Source organism: Brassica rapa, chromosome A01, assembly GCF_000309985.2.
Source record: "Brassica rapa cultivar Chiifu-401-42 chromosome A01, CAAS_Brap_v3.01, whole genome shotgun sequence".
NCBI lineage: Eukaryota > Viridiplantae > Streptophyta > Magnoliopsida > Brassicales > Brassicaceae > Brassica > Brassica rapa.
In genome coordinates, this window is record NC_024795.2 from 10,887,378 (window position 1) to 10,913,728 (window position 26,351).

General features: G+C 31.5%; 2 protein-coding genes and 1 long non-coding RNA gene across 3 annotated transcripts; 1 reads left to right on the forward strand and 2 right to left on the reverse strand.

Annotated features, from left to right (window-relative positions):
* Nucleotides 1-677: 677 nt before the first annotated feature.
* On the reverse strand, nucleotides 678-13,560 carry LOC117125905. Its single transcript, XR_004448377.1, has 2 exons — nucleotides 12,309-13,560; nucleotides 678-11,977 (listed from the first exon to the last, which is right to left on the reverse strand). It is a non-coding gene; the product is annotated as an uncharacterized LOC117125905 (long non-coding RNA).
* A 4,068-nt stretch (nucleotides 13,561-17,628) lies between these two features.
* On the forward strand, nucleotides 17,629-23,975 carry LOC103869643. Its single transcript, XM_033272826.1, has 7 exons — nucleotides 17,629-19,023; nucleotides 19,091-19,171; nucleotides 19,284-19,514; nucleotides 19,590-19,748; nucleotides 19,840-19,899; nucleotides 19,978-20,121; nucleotides 20,205-23,975. Exons 1-7 carry the CDS (start codon nucleotides 18,859-18,861, stop codon nucleotides 20,580-20,582), a joined length of 1,218 nt encoding a protein of 405 aa, XP_033128717.1. The 5' UTR covers nucleotides 17,629-18,858; the 3' UTR covers nucleotides 20,583-23,975.
* On the reverse strand, nucleotides 22,744-24,842 carry LOC103869655 (60S ribosomal protein L37-2). The gene is made up of 3 exons (XM_033272829.1): nucleotides 24,065-24,842; nucleotides 23,109-23,956; nucleotides 22,744-23,017 (listed from the first exon to the last, which is right to left on the reverse strand). Exon 1 carries the CDS (start codon nucleotides 24,624-24,626, stop codon nucleotides 24,282-24,284), a length of 345 nt encoding a protein of 114 aa, XP_033128720.1. The 5' UTR covers nucleotides 24,627-24,842; the 3' UTR covers nucleotides 22,744-23,017; nucleotides 23,109-23,956; nucleotides 24,065-24,281.
* Nucleotides 24,843-26,351: the final 1,509 nt, after the last annotated feature.

Sequence of the window (26,351 nt, forward strand, 5' to 3'; positions counted from 1 at the left end):
TGCATTGAAAATTCATACAACAGAACACTACTACACACTAAATCTTAATAATGGTTTGATTTTATTTTTCGTAATTTAGTATATTGAATTGTATCGATTTTTTGATCACAATTTTTTTTGTTACAGTCAAAACAATATATATTTTTTTGTCTCTTGTAAGTGGATTATATTTTGTAATGGATGTGAACTAAAACAAGTACAATTATATTTTGTGATCTAATTGGTATGTATTTAATTATTGGGAAACTTTTTTTACTTATACACTTTTCTTGATACCACTTTTCACTTATACCACCACTCAAAGGACATTTTCATAAATACCACATTCATTAATGTGTAAATGACTAAACTAACCCTACCTTATCTTCAATCTATCGTCTCCTTCTTCTCTACCGTCGTGATCTTTCTTCTCTCTCCGTTCGGATCCACCGTCGCTCTCCGTCGGATCCACCATCCTTCTTTTCGAGATCCATCGTCTCTCTCCCCGTTGAGATCCTTCTTCTCTCTTCGTTGAGATCTGTCGTCATCTCCGTCGAGATCCGTCATCGTCTCCATTGAGTTCCATCGTCACTCTCTCTCACGTATCTGGTGATAAGCAATTACGAGAATCACGATTCAAAACCTCAAAGATGTTGGCTCCTCTCCACGATTCACACTGGTATGTTTCTAATTTGTGTATTTTTTTTTGTTCGATTCAAGTAATATTTTGGATTTGTTCTTTCTGTTATAAAAAAAAATCAACAAAGGTTGGTTTACAACAGGTCGATCTAAGAGAAAGAGTTTTGATAGTGAACATTGAGTTTTCAAAAAATTATAAACCTTTATAAATCTGGGTTCAAGTAATTTTAAGATTTTCTTTCCTCTGTTATTCAAAAAACAAATAAGATTGATTTAGACTTGTCATTTGAATAGTTCTGGTTAGGAGAAATATTTTTGGATAGTGAACATTGTATTTTAAAGAATTAGAACCTCTTATAAATCTGGGTTTTAAGACATTGTTGATAGTACAACTCAATACTTTACAAGGTTTTATAAAGAAGTTTGTAAACAAGAGTTGATCATATATGTCTATAAAAAACATATAAATGTGTGAATTTGAGAAGTCTTGTCTTTTATTATCCTATATTCTTTGTAAGACTGTTACCAAAATACATGAACATTATGCTTGGATAAAGTATCTTTAGACCATGATTAAAAGTTAACATCATCTTTTTATTTCGTCTTGCAGTTAGATAGCAATGAATTTTGCACATCTTTGAGATTGCGTCCGAGGATTGATGAAGCTAGAACAGAACCACTAGACAATCTAAAAGTGATTATCCAATCGGTGTCTTGATCAATAATGTGAAGCATTTTATAAAAGATTATAAATGTAGTTTTATAAGGGTTTATAAAGTAGAAGTTTGTAGAGACTTATAAAACGTTGTTTATTCTTTATTACTTCTTATGGTTAATACAATGCTTGGATTTCCTGATGAATACAAACATTTGGTGACCCCAACACATCCTGATCTTGATGACATGGATTTTAACAGTGTTGTACAATTAGTTCAACAAGGATATAAAATGAAGAAAATTTAATGGGAACAAAGATTTGTAGATTTACTTTTTGCAACATATGATATAGGAAAATAACACATGAAAGAAGATAAAAATGAAGAAAAAAGAAAGCTGAAAAGCAAATAAGAGTTTGTAAATCATTTATAAAACGGTTTGTAAAGTTTATAAGCTATTTATAAAGGTTTATAAATTATTTGTAAGAGTATCTAAACCATTTATAAAGGTTTATAGAACAATTAATAAAGTCTATAAACCATTTATAACTGTTTATAAAAACATAATGAAATTTTATAAACAATTTATAAGGGGTATGTATACAATTTATATGGTTTATAGGTTTAGGAATCAATTAGAAAGTCTCTTAAATAATATATAAGAGTCTCTAATAATTAATGAAGACTTATAAAAATCATTTATAAGAGTTTGTAAAATAATTTATAAGGGTTTATAAGGATATATAAATAATTAATAAGAGTTTATAGATCATTTATAAAATTTTATTTAATTTTTTTTATGAATTTTATAAACCTATTATAAAGGCTGATAAAACAGTTTATAAAGTATATAAACTATTTATAAATGTTTATTACAAAAATTATAAAAGTTTATAAATAATTCATAAGGGGAATGTATATAATTTATAAGGTTTATATAGGTATATACATGTTTATAAATCAATTGGAGGTCTTTAAATCAATTATAAGAGTCTATAACCATTTAGAAAGGCTTATAAAACAATTTATAGAGTATATAAACTATATATAAATGTTTATTACAAAAAGTATAAATGTTTATAAATAATTTATAAGGGGTATGTATATAATTATAAGGTCTTTAAATCAATTATAAGAGTCTATAACCATTTAGAAAGGCTTATTAAACAATCTATAAGAGTTAATAAAATAATTTTAAAGGGTTTATAAAGGTATGTAAATTATTTTCAAGGTTTATATAGGTATATACATGTTAAGAAATCAACCGGAGGTCTTTAAATCAATTATAAGAGTCTATAACCATTTAGAAAGTCTTATTAAACAAGGTGTTATAAAAGAAGTTCTTAAACAAGAGTTCATCGTATATATCTATAGAACAACATATAAACGTGTGAACATGAGAACATGAGAAGTCTTGTGTTGTGTTATCCTATATTCTTTGTAAGACTGTTACCAAAATACATGAACATTATGCTTGGATAAGGTATCTTTACACGATTAAAAGTTAACATTATCTTTTTATTTCGCCAGGCAGTTAGATGGCAATGAATTCTGCACATCTTCGTGATTCATCTGAGGATTTATGAAGCTGGAACAGATCCACTAGACAATCCAAAAGTGATTATCCAATCGATGTCTTGGTCAATAATGTGAAGCATTTTATAAAATATTATAAATGTAGTTTTATATGGGTTTATAAATTTGTAAATTAGAGATTTGGGAGACTTATAAAACTTGTTTATTATTTGTTACATCTTTTGGTTAATACAATGTTTGGATTCTCTAAGGAATACAAACATTTGGTGACCCCAACGCATTCAGATCTTAATGACATAGATTTTGACAGTGTTGTACAATTAGTTCAATAAGGATATAAAAAGAAGAAAAGTTAATGAGAACAAAATTTTGTGGATTTACTTTTTGCAGTATATGATATAGAACAATAACACATGAAAGAAGATAAAAGTGAAGAGAAAAGAAATTTAAAGGGCAAATAAGAGTTTATAAATCATTTACAAAAGTTTATAAAACATTTTTGTAAGTTTATAAGCGATTTATAAATGTTTATAAATTATTTGTAAGAGTCTCTAAGATCTATGGTTCACTTTCTCAGATCAATCAATAGGGGTAGATCTATGATTATTGATGAATGTAAATAATTTATAAATTTATAAACTATTTATAAAAGCAATTTATAAACTATTTATAAAAGTTTATAAAAATGTTATGAAAGCATATATTCAATTTATAAGGGGTATTATAAGAGTTGTATAGGTTTATAAATCAATTAAAAGAGTCTATAACCATTTAGAAAGCTTTATAAAACAACTTATAATGGTTTGTATAATAGTTTATAAGGGTTTATAAAGGTATATAAATAATTTATAAGGGTTTATAAAAATAATTTATAAAATTGATACACCATTATAAAATAATTTATAAGGGTATGTAAAATTATTTGTAGGAGTCTATAAACCATTTATAAAGACATATAAGATTTGTAAGTCCGACAAATGAGGTTTCTTTGTTCGTGGAGCTGAAGCGGTGGGGTCTGAAGCGGTGGAGCATTGTTCGCTGTCCGCATGTGCCTCAGAATCTGCCACGTATCATCATCTCTTTATAAAACATGCACGTGTTCTTTATTTTTATGAATTTAATCTTGTGTATCAAAGTGTTGGGCTTTAAGACGAAAGACTTGTGCCCACAATTTCAGCCCATGAGGCTTAAATGAAAAGAATGTTGACAAAAAAAAAATTTATAAGGGTTTATAAAAGATTTTAATGGGTTTTGAAGTGTTTGTATAGGGTTTACAAAAAAATATAAAGGTTTTATAAGACTTTATCAAAATATTTATAAATAGTTTAGAGAGTCTTTTTAAGCTGTTAGAGAAATATCTATTCAGCCAAAAAACATATCAGAAGAATAAGGTTAGTGGTATTTTGAAGTGTTACAACTTTTTATTTCATGAAATCAGGTGTAGAGTGTATGACAAAGCGTTGTAAGTATATTAAGAAATGAAGCATTGTTAAAGGATAGTTGCTTGTTACTAGTACTTAATCTGAAGGATGAATGCTTCTTGAGACATTAAGAAACATATATTCAGAAAGAAGTCGTTATAGTCTTCTTTGAGTGTGAATTCAGCTGAATCAAACCGCCAAGCAAGAGGAGTAGAAGGCATCATCATCATAGAGCCATGGCGGATTGGGGAGCACCAAGTTGATGAGCTCTTCAAGCAATCAGTAGACTTGGGATATTTTATTTTGATTTACAAGAATATATAAATTGATTCATATAGGTTTATAAATAGTTTTTTAATACTTTATAAAATATCTACTGCAGTCTATAAGTTAATTATAAATATTTATAAACTAATTTATAATGCTTTGTAAATCATTTGAATCTAGCTCCAATAGAGTTTGTACTTGCAAAACTCAGTTTTTGTTAGTTGTTACTAACATGATCTGAGAATATCAAGGCTTCTCCATATCTCATTCTTCTATAAAAGAAACGATTGGAACCACACTCATTTACATGTCGAACTAATCTGATCATACAAACCACATTCTTGTTCAGAGTTCCTCTTGCTTCTTCAAACAGCTCACCAACCTCGTCGATCTTCAAAATCTGAGCGCAAGCCAATCACATGTTATTCATACGCATCATCACTCACTTCCAAAAACAAGATTCAAAAATAATATGCTTTGGTAACTCAACAAACTCATGCTCCATCTCCACTGCTTCTATAGATATTATACACAAACAAGACATAAAAAATAAATCTCATATAGTACCAAACAGAACATTACACTACCAAAACACCAACCTTCCACCTCATATAGTGCACATACTAAACCTTGCTAGTCAAACTACAAATAGTATCATTGTATTACCTCAAGAAAGTGAGGTACTTGATATGCATATCATCACACATATTCTCCACAGCATCCCTTAAATCCAAAATCTCATACCACACCTTTGTAATCTCCTGCAACATTAACATATCAACCAAGAGAAGAAGAAATCATGGAATAATCTTAATCTTAAATTATTAATTTCTCATTATTTAAATATATGTTAATTTCTATGTCTTTTGATTGCTAGCAGATCAACAGTAAGATTCCAAAGGACCCAATTTATAAGGTCTTATAAATTTGATATTTGAAAACTTCATGAGAAAAACTTCAAAACTTCGTCTTCCTTCCTAGAAATTGATCGAATTTGATATACCAACCTACAATTACAGAAAGAGATGAAAATCACCATCTATTATCCTCTTACCTTTGTTAGCGTTTCTTAGGTGTTGGGAGAGAGATCGTCTTGTTCGTTTGAGCTTGTAAATTCTGTTAGCTTCGTGGAGAACTCGTCATTGGCGTGAGATCCATCATCTAGGGATTGGAATTGGAAAGGATGAGTTCACCTGAGCAGGCGAAGACATGAGCTGAGGTGAATCGAAGATGTCAATATACGGCGGCGGACTCGTAAGAGGAGGCGTTTGATCACCAAAGGCTTAAGCTGCTCGACACGTTACGAGCTGCCGGAGCCATCAGATCTTCACCAGACAAGCATGACGATGCAGCCGATGAGAACAGCTATGGAGGTGGATATAACAATGGCGGATTGACGATTCTCGATGAGCATCGAGCTCAATTCGGCGGCGACAGACTCATAAGCGGAGGCGTTGGCCAGGTTGGAGACGATGATGGGTTCTCCATTTCTTTTGATTAGTTAGGATACAATAGTCTTTTACCTATTAAAATTTTAATGGTAAAATTGAAAAGTGTAAAGTTGAAAAGTGGTATTAGGAAAGTGGTATTAGTGGCAATTCCCCTTAATTATTTATAAATCAATGTGGTATATAAAATTTTTGTATTATACGTATAAAATGTGGTATTATACATATAAAAGTATAAAAAATTCCTCCCGTATAATCCCCGATGTTTTCTGATTTTTTAATAAATCGCTAGGCCCGTATATGCCGCACGCGTAGCGCCTAGCGAGTTTCCGAACAAGGCTTTTATCTTAGGATGAAAAATATATTTTGTAAGATTATGTATAATTTGATGTATGATGTTTCCCATAAAATTATAAAATTGAAGTGTTAATAATTTTTTTATGAAAATTCTAATCATTCAATCAAAAATATATTGATAAATAAGAAATACTATTTATATTGTTGTAGCCTCACATTATAACATATTTATTTGGTTTTAAAATAATCATAAGATATACTAATTTTTGGAAAAAAATAAGATATTAAATAATCATTTATGCTGTTCCAAATTATTTTTTTATTAATTGTTAGATCAAAAGATATTTATAATAAAAATATTATTATCTTTTAGAAAAATATATTTATCTGAATTATTATATTTTTATGTTTTTGTAAAGTTATTTTATATATATTTATAAGTATAATTTTTTAAAAGTTATTGATTTTTTTTTGTTGTAGGAAACATAAAGAATAAAAAAACTAAAGTCGTTTTTGTATAAATTTCTATGTTTATATTTTATAAAAAGTTTCATTTTATTATTTATGTGTTTTAATAAAAAGGAAAATTACATTAAAAAGTTAATTACAGTTTTATTAAGAAAAAGGAAACATAGATAATTGTTATTAATGGAAATCACTAATAATAATAATAAATGGAAATCACTTATAATATTTTTAATTTATTAAGGGTGTAAGTGTAATAAACCACCGTGAGAGTTAACATGAGCGTGACACATAAGAAACTGACTTCTCAAATAATATTATAGAGATAAGTTTTAGAATTTTAAATACCTTTTTAAAAATAAATAATTTTGACTTTAAAGCAACAGAAACAATATTTTGGAAAAGACCATCAATAGGTACTACTTCATTTTTATCATAGAAATAGTATACATATAAAAAAATCAAAATAGTATTATTAAACAGGAAAATATTAAATTACTTTAAATCCCAAAACTCAAAGACTGAATGGTGACTAAAGAACGAGAAGTAATATTCAATTCTTTATCATTCCTAAAAAAAATCATCATTCACAAAGAATAATTTTTCCCTCTCATTCATTTTCTTTGTAGAGAAATAAAGAATAAAATTATTCTTTGTTAAATTTGAGAAAGAACAATCATTCTATTTTATTCCTATACGTTCTATTCTTATTTGTTCATCTTGTTCTCTGAAACGTCACTAGAACTTCATCTCTTAAATATTAAATCCTACATCCTAATCACCAAATCCAGATGTAAATATATTTATTGTAAATTTATAAAAAAAGAAAAAAATTAATATATTGATTTAATTATTTAGTTATATATAGAAATATAATATTTTGAAATATGTAATTTTGGAATAAATATTGTTTTAGTACTATTTGAAGATATTTCTATAATATTTTATTTATTATTATAATTAAGTACCTTTAAGAAGATAATTTTTTGACTGATATAAAGGAAAATAGTAATTCTTACTATAAATAAATTTTATAGATGAATTGATATTATTTTTCTCTGTAATAAAGTTAAGAAGGAAAAAGGTTGTTGGGGAATTGCCACTAATACCACTTTCCTAATACCACTTTTCAACTTTACACTTTTCAACTTTACCATTAAAATTTTAATAGACAAAGTACCATTATACCCCTGAATAATTAAACCTAAATTACTCTCTTTCTCCCTCAATTCCAAATCTGAGAGTTGCCAGATTGATTTCGAATTCGACGGTGATCAAATCCGACGATCCTGACGAGTTCTCCGGACGGTGCTGGCGAGTTCTCTGGTGGATTTGACGGCGCTGACGAATTCTCCGATGAAGCTGAAAAAGTCAACAAGCTCAGGCGAACAAGACGATCTCTCACTTTCTCCTCCATTGAGAAATAATGACGATCTCTCGCTTCTGGAGAAGCTCAAACAGGAGGAGGTACCTTCCACCAAGTAATTGAGAGTCCTTACATTCTCAGAGCTGCCAATTTTCTCCTCCAACTCGTGCTTCTCCTCCGTCTTCTTCCTTTGTCTCTGTAAGTTCACCATTTACGCTTTTCATGTTTGTATGCGTGAAAACATGAGCTTTGCATTTCGCTTGAGTGGCTAGGATCGGAAACCTAATAGGGAATGATTTGGAGAAAAAGAAGTATCAATTTTATTGATTTGAGTTTAGTACTCGATGTACTGTATTGAGTTACGACGAAATCATTTTCTTAGGGAAGATTACGATGTGATGTTCTCAGATTTCTATTCTTAGTAATTAATTACAGAACAATAAAATATCTTTAGTGCTTAGATGAAATGAAAGAAGTATATTGAGACTACTTCTACTTTTGGCCACATTCTCTGACAATTTTGTTGCTTTTTAATAGGAATTAAGCTTGGTTAGGTTGGCGTTGAATGCTCTGCAAGGTGTTCTTCTCTTATTAGCATACAAAAGCTCTCTTATGGATTATTCTCTGAGCCAGCTGATAGGACAACCCACCAAAGTCATAGCTTGTGGCATCGGTTATCAAGCACTGACGCCTTGGGACAAATTCTTTGAAACATAGGCTGTTTTGGTTCTTTGGTCTTTCTTCTCCATAACTTCGTAGACCCATTTCATGAACTTTAAGTTAGAAGTTGAGGGACAGGGGGGAGCTGTAAAGTAGGTGAAAATGAAGAAGCCAATAACAAGAGCCACTATACTCTTGTTAATCAGGCTTTTGCTATTGCTGTGAGAAAGGTCCTAGAAGGCTATATATCTGGTCTGGATACATTATGTGCATCTGCAGAACTGAGGCGTTCATCTAACATTGTGGTTTTGTAAACCTTTATAAATTTTTATAAACCATTGTAAATTCAGAAACCCCAAGTATCTCTCAATGCTCAATCATCTCAATGCTCAATTATACCTTTTTATAAGGCCTTATAAAAGAAACTGTAAAAGAATGATGTTCTTTAATAAGCAAAGAAATGGTGGAAAGTTGGTTAATTTGGTGATTTATAAACTCTTATAAATAGATTTATAAACCTTGTAAATTAATTTATGAACACTTATAAATAAATGGAAAAACTCTTATAAATAGCTTATAAGTTCTTGTAAATAGTTTTATAAACCTTTTAAATAGTTTTATAAATATTTATATATGTTTTAAAAACTTTATAGATGGTTGATACAAGGGTTTATAAGCTCTTATAAAATTTATAAGTGATTTTATAAAGGTAACCCGCTTGAGGTATTTATTACAATTTTTATATTTATAAGGCCTTATAAAAGAAATCGTAAAACTATATATATATATATATATATATATATATTTAGCTTTATGTTTTTATGTTTTCAGAGGGAAACACAATTTTCAAGAAGATTGGAGTTGCAGAGAGAGAGAGAGAGAAGACACGTGTTTTTATATGTAATATATATGTTCTTGACACATATAAGAGAAGCAAGACACATGTCTTTCTGTAATATATATGTGTAACACGTTTTCTTATAAGTGATTGTAAGCTGTAAATCATTTGTACTTTACATTTACTCTAGTTTATTTTTTAAGAAAATTAGTAACGAGCATCTTCATGTATTTATATCACCGGTTTTACTTTTTAAACTTTTTAAACTTATAATAGCTTTATGAATATTTTACTTCTAAATGTAAAGATTTATAAAATCTTATAAAAGATTTATAAACTCTTGAAAAAGATTTATTTTCTCTTACAAATTGTGCGATGAAGATTATTAAACTCTTATAATATTTTTATAAACCCTTATATACAGATTTATAAGCCTCTATAAAATGTTATAAGACTTCATAAAATAATTACCTTTTGATATTCTACAAATTCTTATAAATGATTTATAATTACCTTATGTTTTTATGTTTTCAGAGGGAAACACAATTTTCAAGAAGATTGGAGTTGCAGAAAGAGAGAGAAGACATGTGTTTTTATATGTAATATATATGTTCTTGACACATATAAGAGAAACAAGACACATGTATTTCTGTAATATATATGTGTAACACGTGTTCTTATAAGTGATTGTAAGCTGTAAATCATTTGTACTTTACATTTACTCTAGTTTCTTTTTTAAGAAAATTAGTAACGAGCATCTTCATGTATTTATATCACCGATTTTACTTTTTAAACTTTTTAAACTTATAATAGCTTTATGAATATTTTACTTCTAAATGTAAAGATTTATAAATCTTGAAAAAGATTTATTTTCTCTTACAAATTGTGCGATGAAGATTATTAAACTCTTATAATATTCTTATAAACCCTTATATACAGATTTATAAGCCTCTATAAAATGTTATAAGACTTCATAAAATAATTACCTTTTGATATTCTACAAATTCTTATAAATGATTTATAGACCCTTATAAAAAGTTTCTATATATTCATATAAAAAGTTTCTATATATTCATATAAATGATTTTTAAGACTTTATAAATGAAATTACCTTTCTAAATATTTATAAATGATTTTATAAAACCTTATAAATATTTGGTATATTCTTATAAGTGATTTTATAAAGGTTTATAAATCATTTATAGGAATATATATAAACTATTGATAAAGGTTTATAAATGATTTCTGAATTTTCATAAATGATTTATAAACATTTATAAATTATTTATTATCTTTATAAAGCCTTATAAGGATTTTATTATGATGATATAATTTGATATGGTTTCTCTGCCTCTTCTTTATAAAACAATTATATTATTTCTCAGATTTTCTTAGCAAACAGAGGTACATCATTAACATCATCCACAATCAACTAAAGGGTATATATATAGACTCGGTAAGATTCAATCATGATTCATGAGCAAATCTACACTCAAGAACAATTCAACATCCATAAATATTCTATAATTCACCACGAAACAGTTAAGTCAGAGAGAAAGAGAAGCAGAAGATTCTCACTGCAGGAGGCAGGCCGAGCAGGACGATGGACGTAAAGCAAGCAAATCTTCTTGCTGGAGAAGTTTCTTGCCGCCCATAACACCGTCGTTTTGCTCCTCTCCACGTCTTTCGCCACAACCATGAAGATCGTCTGATCCACATCTAAAGCCGCCTCCGGAGACTTCTCCAACACTCCCTATTCTTCTTGGAGACACTCGCTCTTATTCTTAACTAAGAACTATACAGCAAACTCAATATCCCCACGAACCTCTGCTGCCTCATCTCGCTGTTTTCCACCACATGAGGAATATATATAAACTATTGATAAAGATTTATAAATGATTTCTAAATCTTCATAAATCATTCATAAACATTTATTAATTATTTATAATCCTTATAAACTGATTTTATAAACTCTTATAAATGAATTATACTTTAATAATATATTTAAAAAACCTTATAGACTGATTTTATAAAGTCTTATTAATTGTTTTATAAACCATTATAAATAATCTTTTATTTATTATAAATAATTTACAAACATTTATATTAGAATTATAGACACTTATAATAGCTTTATGAATATTTTACTTCTAAATGTTTGTAAAGATTTATAAACTCTTGAAAAAGATTTATTAACTCTTATAAATTGTGCTATGAAGATTATTAAACTCTTATAATATTTTTACAAACCCTTATATACAGATTCATAAACTTTTATAAATATATTTTTAAAACCTTAAAAATGATTTATAAGTTCTTATAAATAGTTTTATAAACCTTTATAAGAGGTTTCTAACATGCAAGATAATATAGATTAGCTAGAGCCCAAGCTGCAGCAAGACTACCTTTTTTTTTTTTTTGCTGAAATGTTAACTTTATAACAACAAAAAAAGTTTGTACAATCTCATGATCCTAAACTAGGAGATCAAAAGAAATAAGAATAATGAAAAGATTTCCGAGCACAAGAATGCTCTGCTTTTGTTTGAGAAATGAAACATAAGAATCATGGTAGAGACATGGCAGAAACAGAAGCTCTGACCCTCCTGGTTTTACGCTGATGCTGATGCACTGATGTTAAGGCAGCACTGTCTTAGTATTCCATCTGGTCAATCCCTTATTAGTAGCCCCATCTCCATTCCCAAACTGCAGTGCAATAAGCCGGTTCAGCAAGACTACCTTCCTTTCCCTTGTATCAGAACTTTGCAATTGATCAACCTTCTCGGTGGGAAGATAAGGGAAAGTTTCATCCATCCTAGGACCAACAGAGCCTCTTCCACATTTGTTCCTGTCATTTACAAAGAGACTCAGAAAATGAAGGAAGCTAAAGGTAACAGAAGCTATAGCAAATAGACATATATACCGTGATTGGAGAAAATACTCAATTCTCATCATCTCCTAAACCTTCATCATCATCATCCAAGTACAATCTTTTGTCCAATGATGATTGATGAGTGATCTTTCTCTCCTCATTAATGGAGCTACATTTCTTATCCAAACTCCTTTTCGAGAAACTACTACTCCGCTTTATTTGGCTACTGCTGCTGCTGCTTTCCTCTCTTGATTTTCTTTTGAGCCTTTCGTTTTCTTGCTCCTGAGCCTTCCACATCTCATTGGTTTCTACCGCTCTGTTTGTTGTATTATGGTCAAGAAACATGCAAGAGATTAGAGTAAATAATTAATATATTGAGCTACATTGAGTACTAGACAGACACGTAAGTCACAACATTGAACTGTTAAGAAACGCAGAACCCAAAACAAAACTTTCAGATTCTGCCAACTTTCTTATTGTGAATCGACCATTCACCAACAATTAAAATAATCCTCTTCCAAAAACATACAGCTATTGCTTCAACGAACAAAAGAATATCACACACTATAGCAATGCAAAGGCTTGTCCTTTTCAATCTTAACTTTTATAAAACGAAAATAAGTAAAGGGTGGACAGAAAAGCATTACATTGTTGAACACCAAGGAAAGTTGCTGTGAGAAACCTCGAGTTAGGTCGATGCCTTACATTAGGCTTCTCAAGATAAGCTCGGACACCATCTTTTTCAGCTTGTCTCCTCAACTCTGCTGCTTCTCTCAACAGAACCGAAGCTATTCGATTTTCAGTTTCCAGATCCATCAGCAGAAGCATGCTGTTAAAGTAACCAAACACTCAAAATCTGATATAGAAAGCCTGAAAATTTTCTGCCACGAAACTTGTGGAAAAGCTATGGTCTTTGTATGTGAGAGAGAGAGCAAGTAAAAAAGTAAATGGAACAAAATCAACAACTGAGAAACAGAGGTTTCGCAATCAAGGAATCAGAGGATATTAGTTCGCTAAAAGGAACATATTCTGCAATTTAAGACACAAGAAGAAACAAAAAAAAAATCTCAATGATTGTTCAATAAGATTTAAGAGAAAAACAAGAGTCAATGATGAAAATGGTGAAAATGGTGATTACCATTGTACATCGAAGCAAATGTGTGCTGGCAGGGTTGTGGCTCTCATATAAGCTTGAACACAGCTTCTCGGGAACTGAACATATCAATTACATTACAAAATAACTTAGATTTACAAAGGGTTATAAAGGGTCTTAAGTTGTCAAAAACTCAATGTTTTCACAATCAAAACTGTTTATCTTAGATCGACCTGTACAAATTAGAAGTCTAAAGCAACCTTGTTTGATTTTTCGACTAGAGTAACCACAAAATCGAAATTTCGCAAAATTAATCGACACAAACAAAAAAAGGAGAAATTAGATGCATACCAGTTGGGAATCTTGTACAGAAGTAGGAGTCGACAGTGTGAACCGCAGAGAACCGGTGTAATGAGAGAGCGATGGTGGATCTCCGGTGAATCAGAGGCAGAGAGGAAGAAAAAATATCGCGAGAGAGAGATGGTGGATCTCCGGTGAATCGGAGGCAGAGAGGAAGAAAAAAGATCGCGAGAGAGAGAGGAAGAAAAGAGGATCACGAGAGAGAAATAAGGTTAGGGCTAGTATGGTCTTTTGGTCATTAATGAAAAGTGTATTTATGAAAATGTCTTTATACTAGTGGTATACTTGAAATGTAGTACCAAAGAAAGTGTAGAAGTAAAATTTCCCCAAGGTTGTTAAGGTTTTTCACAACTGCTTGTGAGTAGGTCTGGGCATTATATTCGGAACTGAAATGTCAAACCGGACACGATTTAAAAATATCCGACCCAAATCCGAACCAAACATTTATAAGTACTTAGTTGGGTCTAAAATTTATCTACTCGAAAATCAGAACCGGAAATAATTGATTGAAATAGACCCAAGCCTGAAAAGAACCGAGCCGCATAAATTCGTGCCCATAAGAACCGATTTATACCCGACAAAAAACATGAATATCTAACACTATGACTCTGTGTATTCTATTTTATATTTTTAATTTATGATTTAGCTGTAATATAATTTTTTTTAAAATATTTATTATTATTTAATAATATTTCAAGTAATAGAAATTTTTAAATGTCAAATTTAAAGTTTTAAAAATATTTAATTTAATTTCATTTATTATTATTATTTTTGTAATTTTGCAAAATTTTAGATAAATATAATGGATTTCAGATAGAATTTGATGAAGTTTGGGTACTTTGAGTTTTTTCAGTTTTAAATACCTGAATTTGATCCGGATGCTACGAATCCAAAATTACAAGTATTTTAATTATTGACCAAACTGATATGAACCCGAAAAAAAACCAGTACTTAACTGATGTCTAGGATCAAAAGGCCGGGGTCTAAAAGGAACCCGATTCTAAACTGAAAACTGAGCAAAGAAAACAGCAAGGTTGTGATTGAACAGTTTTCAGTTTTCACATTAAAATATAGGAACGGCAAAAATAAAACGCATTAAAACTACTGTTATGAGGGTTATGGGTTAGTCAGCCGGCCTTTGTCGCCCACTAAAAAAAAAGAAAAGAAAAGGTTTGTTAAACAGAAAAAATCTATACTATATTAAAAGGGATATATGAGCTCCATTGAGCCTATCCACGTCAGCATATAAAATCAGCCAATCATAGTACTTTTTTTTGACACGTCATAATAGCTTTCGTATGGGCTTGACACTTTTGTATTGGCTCTATTCAGATTATCATTAGGCCCATCCCTGACAAATTTGTTTCTTTCCGCGTCTATAGTCTCTCCACCCCCACCCCCTCGACTCTTCCACTTCATCTTCACGACGCCGCCACCATCATCAGACGCCATTGATCCAGCGCCTCTGCTTCTGAGCGGCGACGATAACGAGGGAAGCAACAGCAACGGAGGAGGAGAACAACGGAGATCATCATCCGTGAGGAGACCATGGCTGAGGGAAGCCGCGAGGCTGCTGAGCGGATCGAGCAGCGGCGGAGGGCGTGCGATGCGGGAGCCTTCTATGGTCGTGAGGGAGGCCGCAGCGGAGCAGTTCGAGGAGAGGCAGAGCGATTGGGCCTACTCGAAGCCCATCGTGGTGCTGGACATCGTGTGGAACCTGGCGTTTGTCTCGGTGGCTGGGGCTATTCTGGTAATGGCGAGGAATGAGCATCCGATCATGCCGCTTAGGTTTGACTCTTGGGGTATGCGTTGCAGTGTGTGTTGCATATGGTTTGTGTGTTGGTTGAGTATAGGAGGAGGAATAGGGTCAGGAATAAAAGGACTCCGAGATCACGTTCTTCTTCTTGGAGGAAGTCTTCCTCGATGCTTTGGGTTCCAGGAGGAATTCACATGAGGAGGTCTTGATTGAAATTAGTATCTTTAATTGTGTGATCCATCTCTCCTTGATACTTCTCTTATATAAAGCTCTATCTCTTAATCTAAATCTATCCTAAATCAAAAAATCTAATCTGCAAAAATTATACCCATGGTTTGGTACTAGCGTAATCTCACCCAAATCTCATCGCTCTCCTCAATTATTTTCTAACTTTTTATATTTAGCTTTCAAAACACATGTGACTAGAAACGTAACCATTCAGCTAACCGAGCTAACCAACGGAGGAAGACCAGAAATGGGTCTAAGTCCAAGGTAAAAATTAAGTCAACTTGTAATGTGCTTTCATGTTTAGGAATCACAGGCAGAAACGTAAATGTTCGGGTGGTTTACAAATCAGGAAGGAGTAGAGGGAAGAAAAAGCAAAAAGCCAAGAAATGGTAGCATCTCAACAGACGTAAAAGTGAAGAGAGCGAGCGAACAAGAGCCTCCCAAAGATTACATTCACGTTAGAGCCAGAAGAGGCCAAGCTACTGATAGCCACAGCCTCGCCGAGAGGGTATATTAGTCTTTTTGGTTTTAATTTGTATTTATTTCTTTAATGTCTTTAAATATAAAATTAGTTAATTGAAATAAGTTGGATGAATATAGGCGTAAAAAAAATTCTGAATATATCTGAATATAGGCGTAAAAAAAAATTCTTAATAAATATGTTAACACAAAAAGCGTTAATAAACACAATAAAAAAATTTAAAATATTTTCAAACATAATTTTTGATTTTCAAAAAGAAATTTTGAAAAAAATAAAACAAAAAATTTCGAAAAAACAATTCAAGAAAAAGACATTTATAAAAAAGTTCAAATTTGAAAAAGTATAATTAGAAAACATAATTTTTTTATTTATGTAAATAATGATTTATTATATATATATAACAAGGGTATATGAGTCTTTTACCTCTTAATGAAAAATGTATTTTTAAAAATGTCCATTTAGTGGTGGTAAAGATGAAAAGTGGTACCATGAAAATGGTAAACATAAAATTTCTCTTTAATAATTTTTTTAGCCGGATTTGGACTGAAAACCTGCAAATTCACTTAAAACTTGGTCATACTCACTAAACCAATGATGCAGATCGATATTAAATTTGTTGCCTTTAAAAAAATCAAGTTAAAAATAACTGTACGTTTTAACAAGACTACATTAAAAAAATCTATATTAGCTTTTATTATCTATCTAACTAAATTAGTTTTCAATATATTTTATATTATTTTGAACTTTTCATTTTATTTTCATATTATTTTTAGATCTAACAAAAATATAAAGTTTTATAAAAAATAATTTTATAATTATACATATATATAGTTACTTAAATTTAAATTATATTAAATTTAAAAATCCGGCAGAACCGGTCCGACCACTGACCCAATTAAAATACTGAGCCATTGTCCGATCCGGTTTCCAAAATATTGGTGGCAAGGATAAAATTAATATCGTCCACTTTATAAATAATCAAAATAAAAAAAAAACTATATTGATAATAAAAAAAAATATATGATCTTAAATTTATATTAATATGTTAAATTTACATAAAAGTCAATTCATATGTATACTTAGTTTTGTTAGTTAGATATACCCTAAATTTTTTTCAGATTATAATAGTGATTATGTTCTTCCAACATTTTGAAAATGGAAAATATAAAACAACAAGTGAAAAAATTGCACAATTATTTATACCAAAATAAAATGAATTTTTTTGGTTAAAAAAAATTATAAAAACATTACTTTGTAAAACTTTTGTGTATTATTAATAGTACTTATCAAACGATCACTTGGTTAACTACAATGATTCAATCAATCACTATTTTTTTCTATTTAGTCTAACATTATATTTATTTATTTTTCAACTATAAGTTTTGTTAAACAATACAAATATATGTAAAATAAATTATTGAAAACTTTGTTTTAGCCATTATCCGCGCGTAGCGCGGACAAAAGATCTAGTAGTAATAATAAGGCTTGGGCTTTCTGGATTTTAGGGTTTGTTTAATCTCCTCAACCACTGTATATATATGTACACCTTAATTAGGGTTTGTTCAAACATCGATAGCTCTCAATAGTTCCATCGCCTCGTTTTCATCACGTCGATTGGTGCCAAAGCCATGCTAATTACGTCTCTGTCAAGAGGAATTTTGCACGGCTCTGATACCAATTGATGCAATGAAAACATCGATTTCGCTTGCTTCTGTATTGTTTGTATGTTTCAAATATGAGATTTCCAAAGAGTAAGTTAAAGCTTCTCCATTTAACTGCTTTAGTTTCTAACATGGGTGTGGGTTTTATTCATATTGGACTGCGTGGACATTATCAAGTAGCTGGCCTTTGATCAATTCTCTGCTCAAGAACAGTATGATGTGCAGTTGTGGCTTACAACCCATACCTATAATGGCTTAACCGGTTTTTATCTATTAACCTTGCTTTTCTTATCCGGGAAGGTGAATTTAAGTCATTGATTTGTTGCATTCATTTGTATGACATTCAACAATAATTTTGAAAAAGTAGAAATTATACAAGATTTTGAACCCACGTATCAATATATACATACCTCAGGTAGTCAGGTGTAACAATGGCTGAATCGAAGTTCGCTTATATCCTTATACACCTACTAGACAGTATGTTCTCAAAACCTATAAGAGCTTTTCGAAGAACATCTTGACTTTTCTTCCAGTCTCATGTTGTGTCTTGCATTCTGTAATACAAATTATGCAGATGCATAGCAATGAACTTCATAAATGAACTCAGATTTCCATTCTTAAAGTCATATTCTCAAATTTTAAAGTATGATCAGTCTTAAATATATATTTTTGGTCAAAATCATAGTGTATTTATTTTTATAAACTATACTTAACTTGTGTTGTATGTAAATTAAATTTCTATCACTTATAAGTGACAGTAAATATTATTTAGTTTTAAAAACTTGTTTGTTTTCTCTAAGTGAACATCTTAGAAGAGGAAGAAGAAAGATAAGAACCAATGGCTCCCTTGCAGAACTTTGTGTTACTGGTTCTGTTAACAATCACTCTTGGGTTGGTCACCGAAGCAGCTCAGAAACACCAAGCAATACCATCTGAAGAAGAGAAGAATGAACTGGAGAGGCAACTCAAAGCTATCAACAAACCTGCAATCAAGAGTTTCAAGGTTGTCCTGCATTGTTCTTAGATGCTTACACTACGAATCATATCTAATCATTTTGTCTTTTGAACAGACAGAACAGGGTGACATATTTGACTGTATCGAGATTCACAAACAACTAGCCTTTGATCACCCTCTGCTCAAAAACCATTCTGTTCAGGTTCTTTTCTTTCTATAGAGTTTCCTCTTCCTCCTCTGTCTGTTGTATCAAAGATGATTCTCTTTAGAGAATGATTGACTTTGTGAACACATTGGATTATATGCAGATGAAGCCAAGAACTGTACCTGAATGGATCACAAGCAACAACATTCCAAGTAAAGTCGATTCCTTGTTGCTTCTGCCAGACGGCATAAACTGTCCAGATGGAACAGTAATTGTTAAAAGGACTACAATGCAAGATCTTCTGCATGCACAGCGTTTGAAAACAATGGGGTTCAATGGCCCAAGACATTTTCTTACAGAGAAAAATAACACTGATGGAACTAGACAATATTATGTAAGAACAGTAATTATGTAACCAACATTTCTCTACTTTATTTTTCTTAGTATCTTTGTTCTTTATGGATTTTAGGTTGCAACGGTTAACTATGGACCTAAAAGTTTTACTGGAGTAAAAGGGCATCTTAACCTGTGGGAACCACAAGTCTCACAAGACCAAATCAGTCTTGCATTCATAGCAGTTGCTGGAGGGCCTAAAGAACGTTTCGCCAGCATTTTTGTTGGGTGGATGGTAAGTGTGATTTATTGTCCTTCTTCTATTAGTAAGTGATCACATGAATATGAAAGCTAACAAATGGTTTTGGCATATGTATATACAAAAGGTGAATCCATCCCTGTACCATTTCTCGCAAGATCATGTTCGCTTATACACCTACTGGAGTGTAAGTTTTGAGTTATCTATTTGTGCCTGAACTAATGTATTTCAGCTTCTTAGGGTCTTAAGTTTATTGCGCTAACAGATTGAAAGAAGCAATCTTGGCTGCTACGATATAACATGTCCTGGATTTGTGCAAGTCAGCAAGAATATACCACTTGGTTCCTTTCTTCAACCACTTTCTGTCTATAATGGTTCACAATATGACATAGACTTAACCTTGTATCAGGTAAAGTAATCTCTACTTATCTTTTATCATCATGTCTCATAAAGTCATTTGGATATTCATCTTTTTCATGAATCTGAGAACAGGATCGTGTCAAGGGAGATTGGTGGTTTGCATATAATCATGAGAACGTTGGATACTGGCCAGCGTCATTGTTCAAGGCCGCGAGATTTGAGAACAGAGCAAATTATGCAGCTTGGGGAGGTCAAGTGTACAGTCCATTGATAGAGAAAACTCCAGAAATGGGAAGTGGGCATTGGCCTAGCGAGGGATTAGGTAAAGCAGCCTATGTGAACGATATCAGAATCATCGATGGTATGGGGAATTTTGTGTATCCAGAACCCTACAGTCTCAAGGAACACGAGACCAGTTCAAAGTGTTATAGAGCAATGTATGTTCATGAGGATAGAGATCCTTGGGTAAGATCTCTTTACTATGGAGGTCCTGCAGGATGCATAGGCTAAAGATGTTTGATCTGAAAAGTAACAAGATAACTCTTATATATATTATGATTATTAAAGTATCATGAATCTTAACTTGTTTTGCATACACTGAGAAAATATAATCTTCACAACTTTCAGCAATAACTTAATGTTTCTGACTTCTAAGACTGCGAGTAATGAAACTATAGCCAAAGTGTAAAATTTCACAGTCAAATTTTTTTAAACTATAGCCAAACGATTAGGTGACCAGAAATGTGAATTCTACAGATACACTTTCTTCTGATAGATAATGGGGATGATTGGTAAGTGCTGTAGCTTTATATTTTTTGCTGTAGAATTTAATCTGTAGATTTATTTGCTGTAGCTTTCCTTGCTGTAGATTTCTAAAGCACTAATTTTTTGCTCTGGAAATAAAGCTCTCTACAGCTATATTTTGATTTTGCAGAGATTTTTTTGCTGTGAGTTTTTTAAGAAAAGCAAAGCTTGAATGATTGAGATATATAGCTGTAGACTAAATTTTGGCTGTCCAGAGCATCTACAGCCCCAACCAATCATCCCCAATGTATATCTGAAAAGTTTGTTTTTGTTTAGAGAAATATACTCTGTGATTATATAGCAAAACCCCTAAACTCTGAAGACAAGTAAATATATAATATTATGTCTGAATTTCAAAGCTCTTTGCAGCTTCCTAACACCAATTAAATTTTCTGTTCTGTCTTCTCTCTCTCAAGTGAATGGGGATTCTCTATGTCACCAATCATGGAATCTCTATATAGATATATGTTCGATTAAATCAAAGAGATTGTCTTCCTAAATTTTTATATAGATATCATATTTATATAGATATACTAGTGGCAAAAAAATTCTTTTTCTCATCTACCTCAACAGTTTTGTACATTTATATGAATCATATTTGTACATTTGTATTAGACAGTTATCACCACAATTTCACCAATTATATTAAATATTTAATTGGAGAATCTTTCAACTTTTTTGAGAGATTTCTCCATTAAATATCAATATCTATATACTATACTAAAAGTTGCATATAGTGAGCAATTAGACTGTCCACATCATCAAAAATAATCGACCAATCAGCTCAGTTCGTTTTTACACATCAGATGGGCTTCAGTCACATCTAGGCTTCACATTTTTCTTTCATTTGCAGTGGGCTACGACAAACATTTACTTTCATAGTATCTATAATAATATATAATAACTCTGCCACATGATATTTATGTAATATTGACTGTGACATATCTACAAACCTATGCATATTGTAAATTGACTACATTTATATAATACAAATATTCTAATATAGTCTGATAATTTGATATCATCTTTCTTCTTTCTGTCAAAATTCTGTGGGCTGGGTACGACAAACTTTTACTTCCGTAGTATCTATAATAATATATAATAACTCTACCACATGATACTTATGTAATATTGACTGTGACATATCTACAAACCTATGCATATTGTAAATTGACTGCATTTATATAATACAAATATTCTAATGTAGTCTGATAATTTGATATCATCTTTTTTCTTTCTGTCCAAATTATTTGTTTATGTTAACATCAAATAACTATGTTGGAGAAATATGTGATGTGATATGATTATATTGTAAACTAGGGTCGGCCCGCCCTACGGGCGGGAAATTAGGAATAAAAACTATTTATATGAATTTACATTAATTTTATGAAGCATTTTTTTAAAAAAATTGTAGATTGAAAACGATATTATAAACAAAAAATAAATAAATAGAATTTGAAGATCATGCTGTTATTTTTGATTAATATTTTTGGACTGAATTAAAATAACAGTAACTTTCATTATCTAGGAAGAACAATCTAATATAATAAGATTAGTGATGTCCGCATATAATTATGCAATGATCATGTCAAAATAACAATTGTTAAGGAAAAATTTATATTATCTAAGTCAAAATAACATTTTGTTACTGTGAGTAGCTTATATTATCTAAGCCAAAATAACAATTGTTATATTTATAATAATGTGATACAAATGTTATTAAAACTAATTAATTTGATTTTACCTATAGCAGTTTGTTATACAAAAATAGTAAATGTTTCGTTTTATTAATTTGTCTTTAATTATCTAAAAATTTATTAAAAATAATTACCGAACTAATTTTTTTTAAATGTAATATATATATTTGTAATTAAAACATTAAACATATTATAAAAACTAAAAAAAAATATTTAAACGTTTACAAAACCATAAAACATTTCCTTGTTTACCTAAACCATCAAAACCTATCAAAGATACTATCAATCTACCACTAATAACCCTTCACAATCATCCCTAACATTTCTGCTCTTCCACCACCATCAAGCTTCTCATCTATCTCTCTTCCCTCGCTTCTGAACCAACTCCATCTCCTCTCTTCTATCTTGCTCGACTCCAACTCCATCTAATGTCCCTGCCGCTAACTGCAGGTCAAAACACAAATCTGCTCAGCCCAATATCAAACTCAGGTAAAAAAAAATGCAGTAAGCACAGATTCAAACGCACAAATCTCACCCTGTCAAGGAGGTGTTAAATAATAATTCAGCAACACGGGTTCCAGGAGCACCAAAGGACTTAGCCTCTGTCCATTACAGTGAAGAAGTAGCAGGTTCCACAGTTTAGAAATAAAGTTCCAGTAACCTAAAGTTACTATATTGCGAAGCATGACTTCTCCAAATATATTCGCAAAGTAATAAAATTACTATACCAACCGCTCAACTCAACTAAGTGGAAGCTTAAGCATTGATCAACAAAATAGCATAAAAAGAAGAGAAAATTACCAAATCAAACCCCATTTATCCTCAGTGGAAATAAAACTCCATTCCATGATTAGCTGCTTCTTTAATAGCCTGCAGCAGCTTGAAACCTAGCAGATGCCATCTGAGAATTTTATAAAAGTACAAACATACACTTTCAGTCAAACAGATGTTACTTCAAGTTCACTGGGATTCCGAATTTTACCAAGAATGAATCTACGGGCCTTGTATGGCTGAGGGGACTGGTGAAGCAACAATACGGTAGCTTCAGCAGCAGCTGGATTAATTAGTATTTTATCTGCTGGGGAGCAAGGAAGAAGCAAAACGTCTTCTTCTCCGTTGAGTCCCAGCGAGTCTCCGATTTCGTCATCTCCATAATCATCTTCCTCCTCACTTAGTTGACCAGATCTAAAATACATACTCACTACCACTTCCACCACCGATCGATTGCGTTGTTGGTTTGATTGGAACCGGACATCTCCTTGAGAAGCCTCTGGAAGGCCCACTCCGATTGGCTTCGAGTCATCCCGGCCACCGTGGTATGCGCTGGTGAAGGTACAGATTCCAGTGAAGAAACTTCCGGGAAAGGGAAGGAGGTGAAGACGCCTAGAAACAGAGGCATAGAGAAAACAGTAATCTCAAATCGGGGGAGGGGGGCTTGAGTAGAAACAGATGCATAGAAAAATAAGGAAAAGTGAATCGATGAGAGGATACCTTATTGAACTTCTTTGCCAGCACTTCCTTCACCAAAAATCCGAGAGAATCTCCAATTTAAAACGACGAAGCTCCGACCTCATCATTCATTTTCTCCTCTCTCACTATCTATAGCTCTCAGAAACTCTCATGCCCCTCAAATCAAAGAAGTAATAGGAACACGACGCCATTACTCGGACCGTTTCAGATGGCGAGAGGAAAATAAGACGTCAGAGAGTCAAGGTCGCAGACGATCAGCAATCGTCGATCGAGAAATTAGGGTTATAGGGTAAGCTGATGAAGCCGCTGCCTTGTTCCTTGGCTTAGCTTCGGTACCTTCCCTGAAACTGGTCTTGAACCTGCGAGGCACATTGCGAAGATACCTCATCCTTCCAGTTCCTGTAGTCTTTCTACGGATTGTCTTCACACTCCAGTTGTAGGTCTCTTGCGAGTAAGCACAGGTGGAGCAACGGCTCTTCTGGATGTGGAAGCTGCGACGGCCACATCTCTTTTCCACATCTCTCACACAGAGAGTGTGACTCTTGTTCCTCCTCTTTCCGAAACTCCCTGTTTCCTTCGTCATTGAAGCGGATGTGCGTTAACAAAACTTTAACAAAATAATAAGGTATAATATCCTGCAATCTAAATCAGAGTTGTCAGCAAAATCTAACACTCTTGAGCAAATTTATAAAAGAAAAATAATACAAAATGAAGGGTGTCAGTAAACCGTAGGTATGGCGACGGTGACATAAACAAAACCGGTCTCGTTTGACCAACTATTCATGTTAGCTACAAATTAACCAAGCGATCAAAAGGTGAAAGGTGGAAGTAGTATGGTACCGATTGAGTCTCAAAGAGTTTGAATTCTTGCATAGAGGCTTGAAGGGAAGATGATGATAATCCCGAGGAAGAGGAGGTGGAGCCTCCGTTCTCCATTGATGGCGATAAGGTTATTTACTAAATTCCCAAAAAATCAAATCAAAAGATGCTCATAAGAGATCAAAGGTCGTTACTTTTTTCACTCAATACACGAATCTGGTATCAATGACTTACCCAATTCCGTGTTCGAGATCGAGTGGGGTGTGATTTTGATTGATGGACTGCGTGTGTACGCCGGAGATTCACCGGGAAGGATGTCTCCGATTTTTAAGGTGATCGCGGTTTTGGTGAAGTATTACGGCGAAAAGAAGAGGCGAGAAGAAGAGACGACATAAAGAGAAAAAAAAGAAGAACAAAGACGAAATGCAGCGTTTTGGAAGAGGACAGGTGTCGCGACGTCAGGCTTCGAATTAGTGAGGTGGACGATGACGTGGATACCCCAGGAGTGATGCAAACCTTCTTTTATATATATAGATCTATACACTACAAAACCGTATAGTGTCAAACTTATAGAATAGAATATATTACGTAATTCTTGAATAACTAGAACCTAAAGTTTTTATCACTTAAACTTATACCGAACCAAGATATATAAAAGTATACACAATTTTATTTTTATATACTTGCAAAAATAAGAAAAAAAAATCAAATTATTTTTAATAATATTAACCTAATTAAATCTTAAAAGCAATGTGAAACAATTCGAAAGACTTATATTTTAAAAAAAAAAGGATTTCGAAATCGTTGTTGTACACGTCTATGCTTAAAATAATTACTCTTATGTATGAATATATTTTCAGTCTATTAATGGTTATATGTGCAAATGCAACTTGACACCCATTAACATTTATTTTAAAATTTAAAATCACAAATATAAAATCGTACATAAGTTTAGAAATATATTTACAAATTTAAATAAAGACAATAAATAATGATTTTATAGAAAGAATTGTATTTTAGTATTTTTTTTTAATTAATGATTCCAAACATTATCATAAAAGTAATTTATACATGTGTATTGATTTTATAAAAAGAACTGTATTTTAGTTATTTTTTTATTTACTACATATAATAGAAGCTGGAGTTCTCATATATTATTAAAAAGTTAACTAACTATACTATTAGAAGTTTTACCTGAAGTTTTATAGGTAAGACAACTATAATATCGTATGAATTTCTTCTTCTTTGTATGAATGATAGGTGTTTTGCTTGCACTCGCGGGCCTAATAATTTTCAAATAGTATATACATATATTATCAATTCAAAAACCATTAAAATAAATTATTTTTATTTTTATGAAATATTTAATAATTAGCTAAATACTAATTTTTAATATATGATAAACCTTTTTTAATTATTTTTTGCACTATCTATTACTGTATTAATTTTTTTTAAAACTCACATATTATGAATACATTATTTATTAACC

Excerpts from the sequence above, each read along its gene's own strand:
- LOC103869643 (XM_033272826.1), top strand. The coding sequence starts at position 18,859 with ATGGCTCCCTTGCAGAACTTTGTGTTACTGGTTCTGTTAACAATCACT. Across the intron at positions 19,515-19,589 it reads ATGGAACTAGACAATATTAT|GTTGCAACGGTTAACTATGG; the intron begins GTAAGAACAGTA and ends TATGGATTTTAG. Across the intron at positions 19,749-19,839 it reads GCATTTTTGTTGGGTGGATG|GTGAATCCATCCCTGTACCA; the intron begins GTAAGTGTGATT and ends TATATACAAAAG.
- LOC103869655 (XM_033272829.1), bottom strand. The coding sequence starts at position 24,626 with ATGACGAAGGAAACAGGGAGTTTCGGAAAGAGGAGGAACAAGAGTCAC.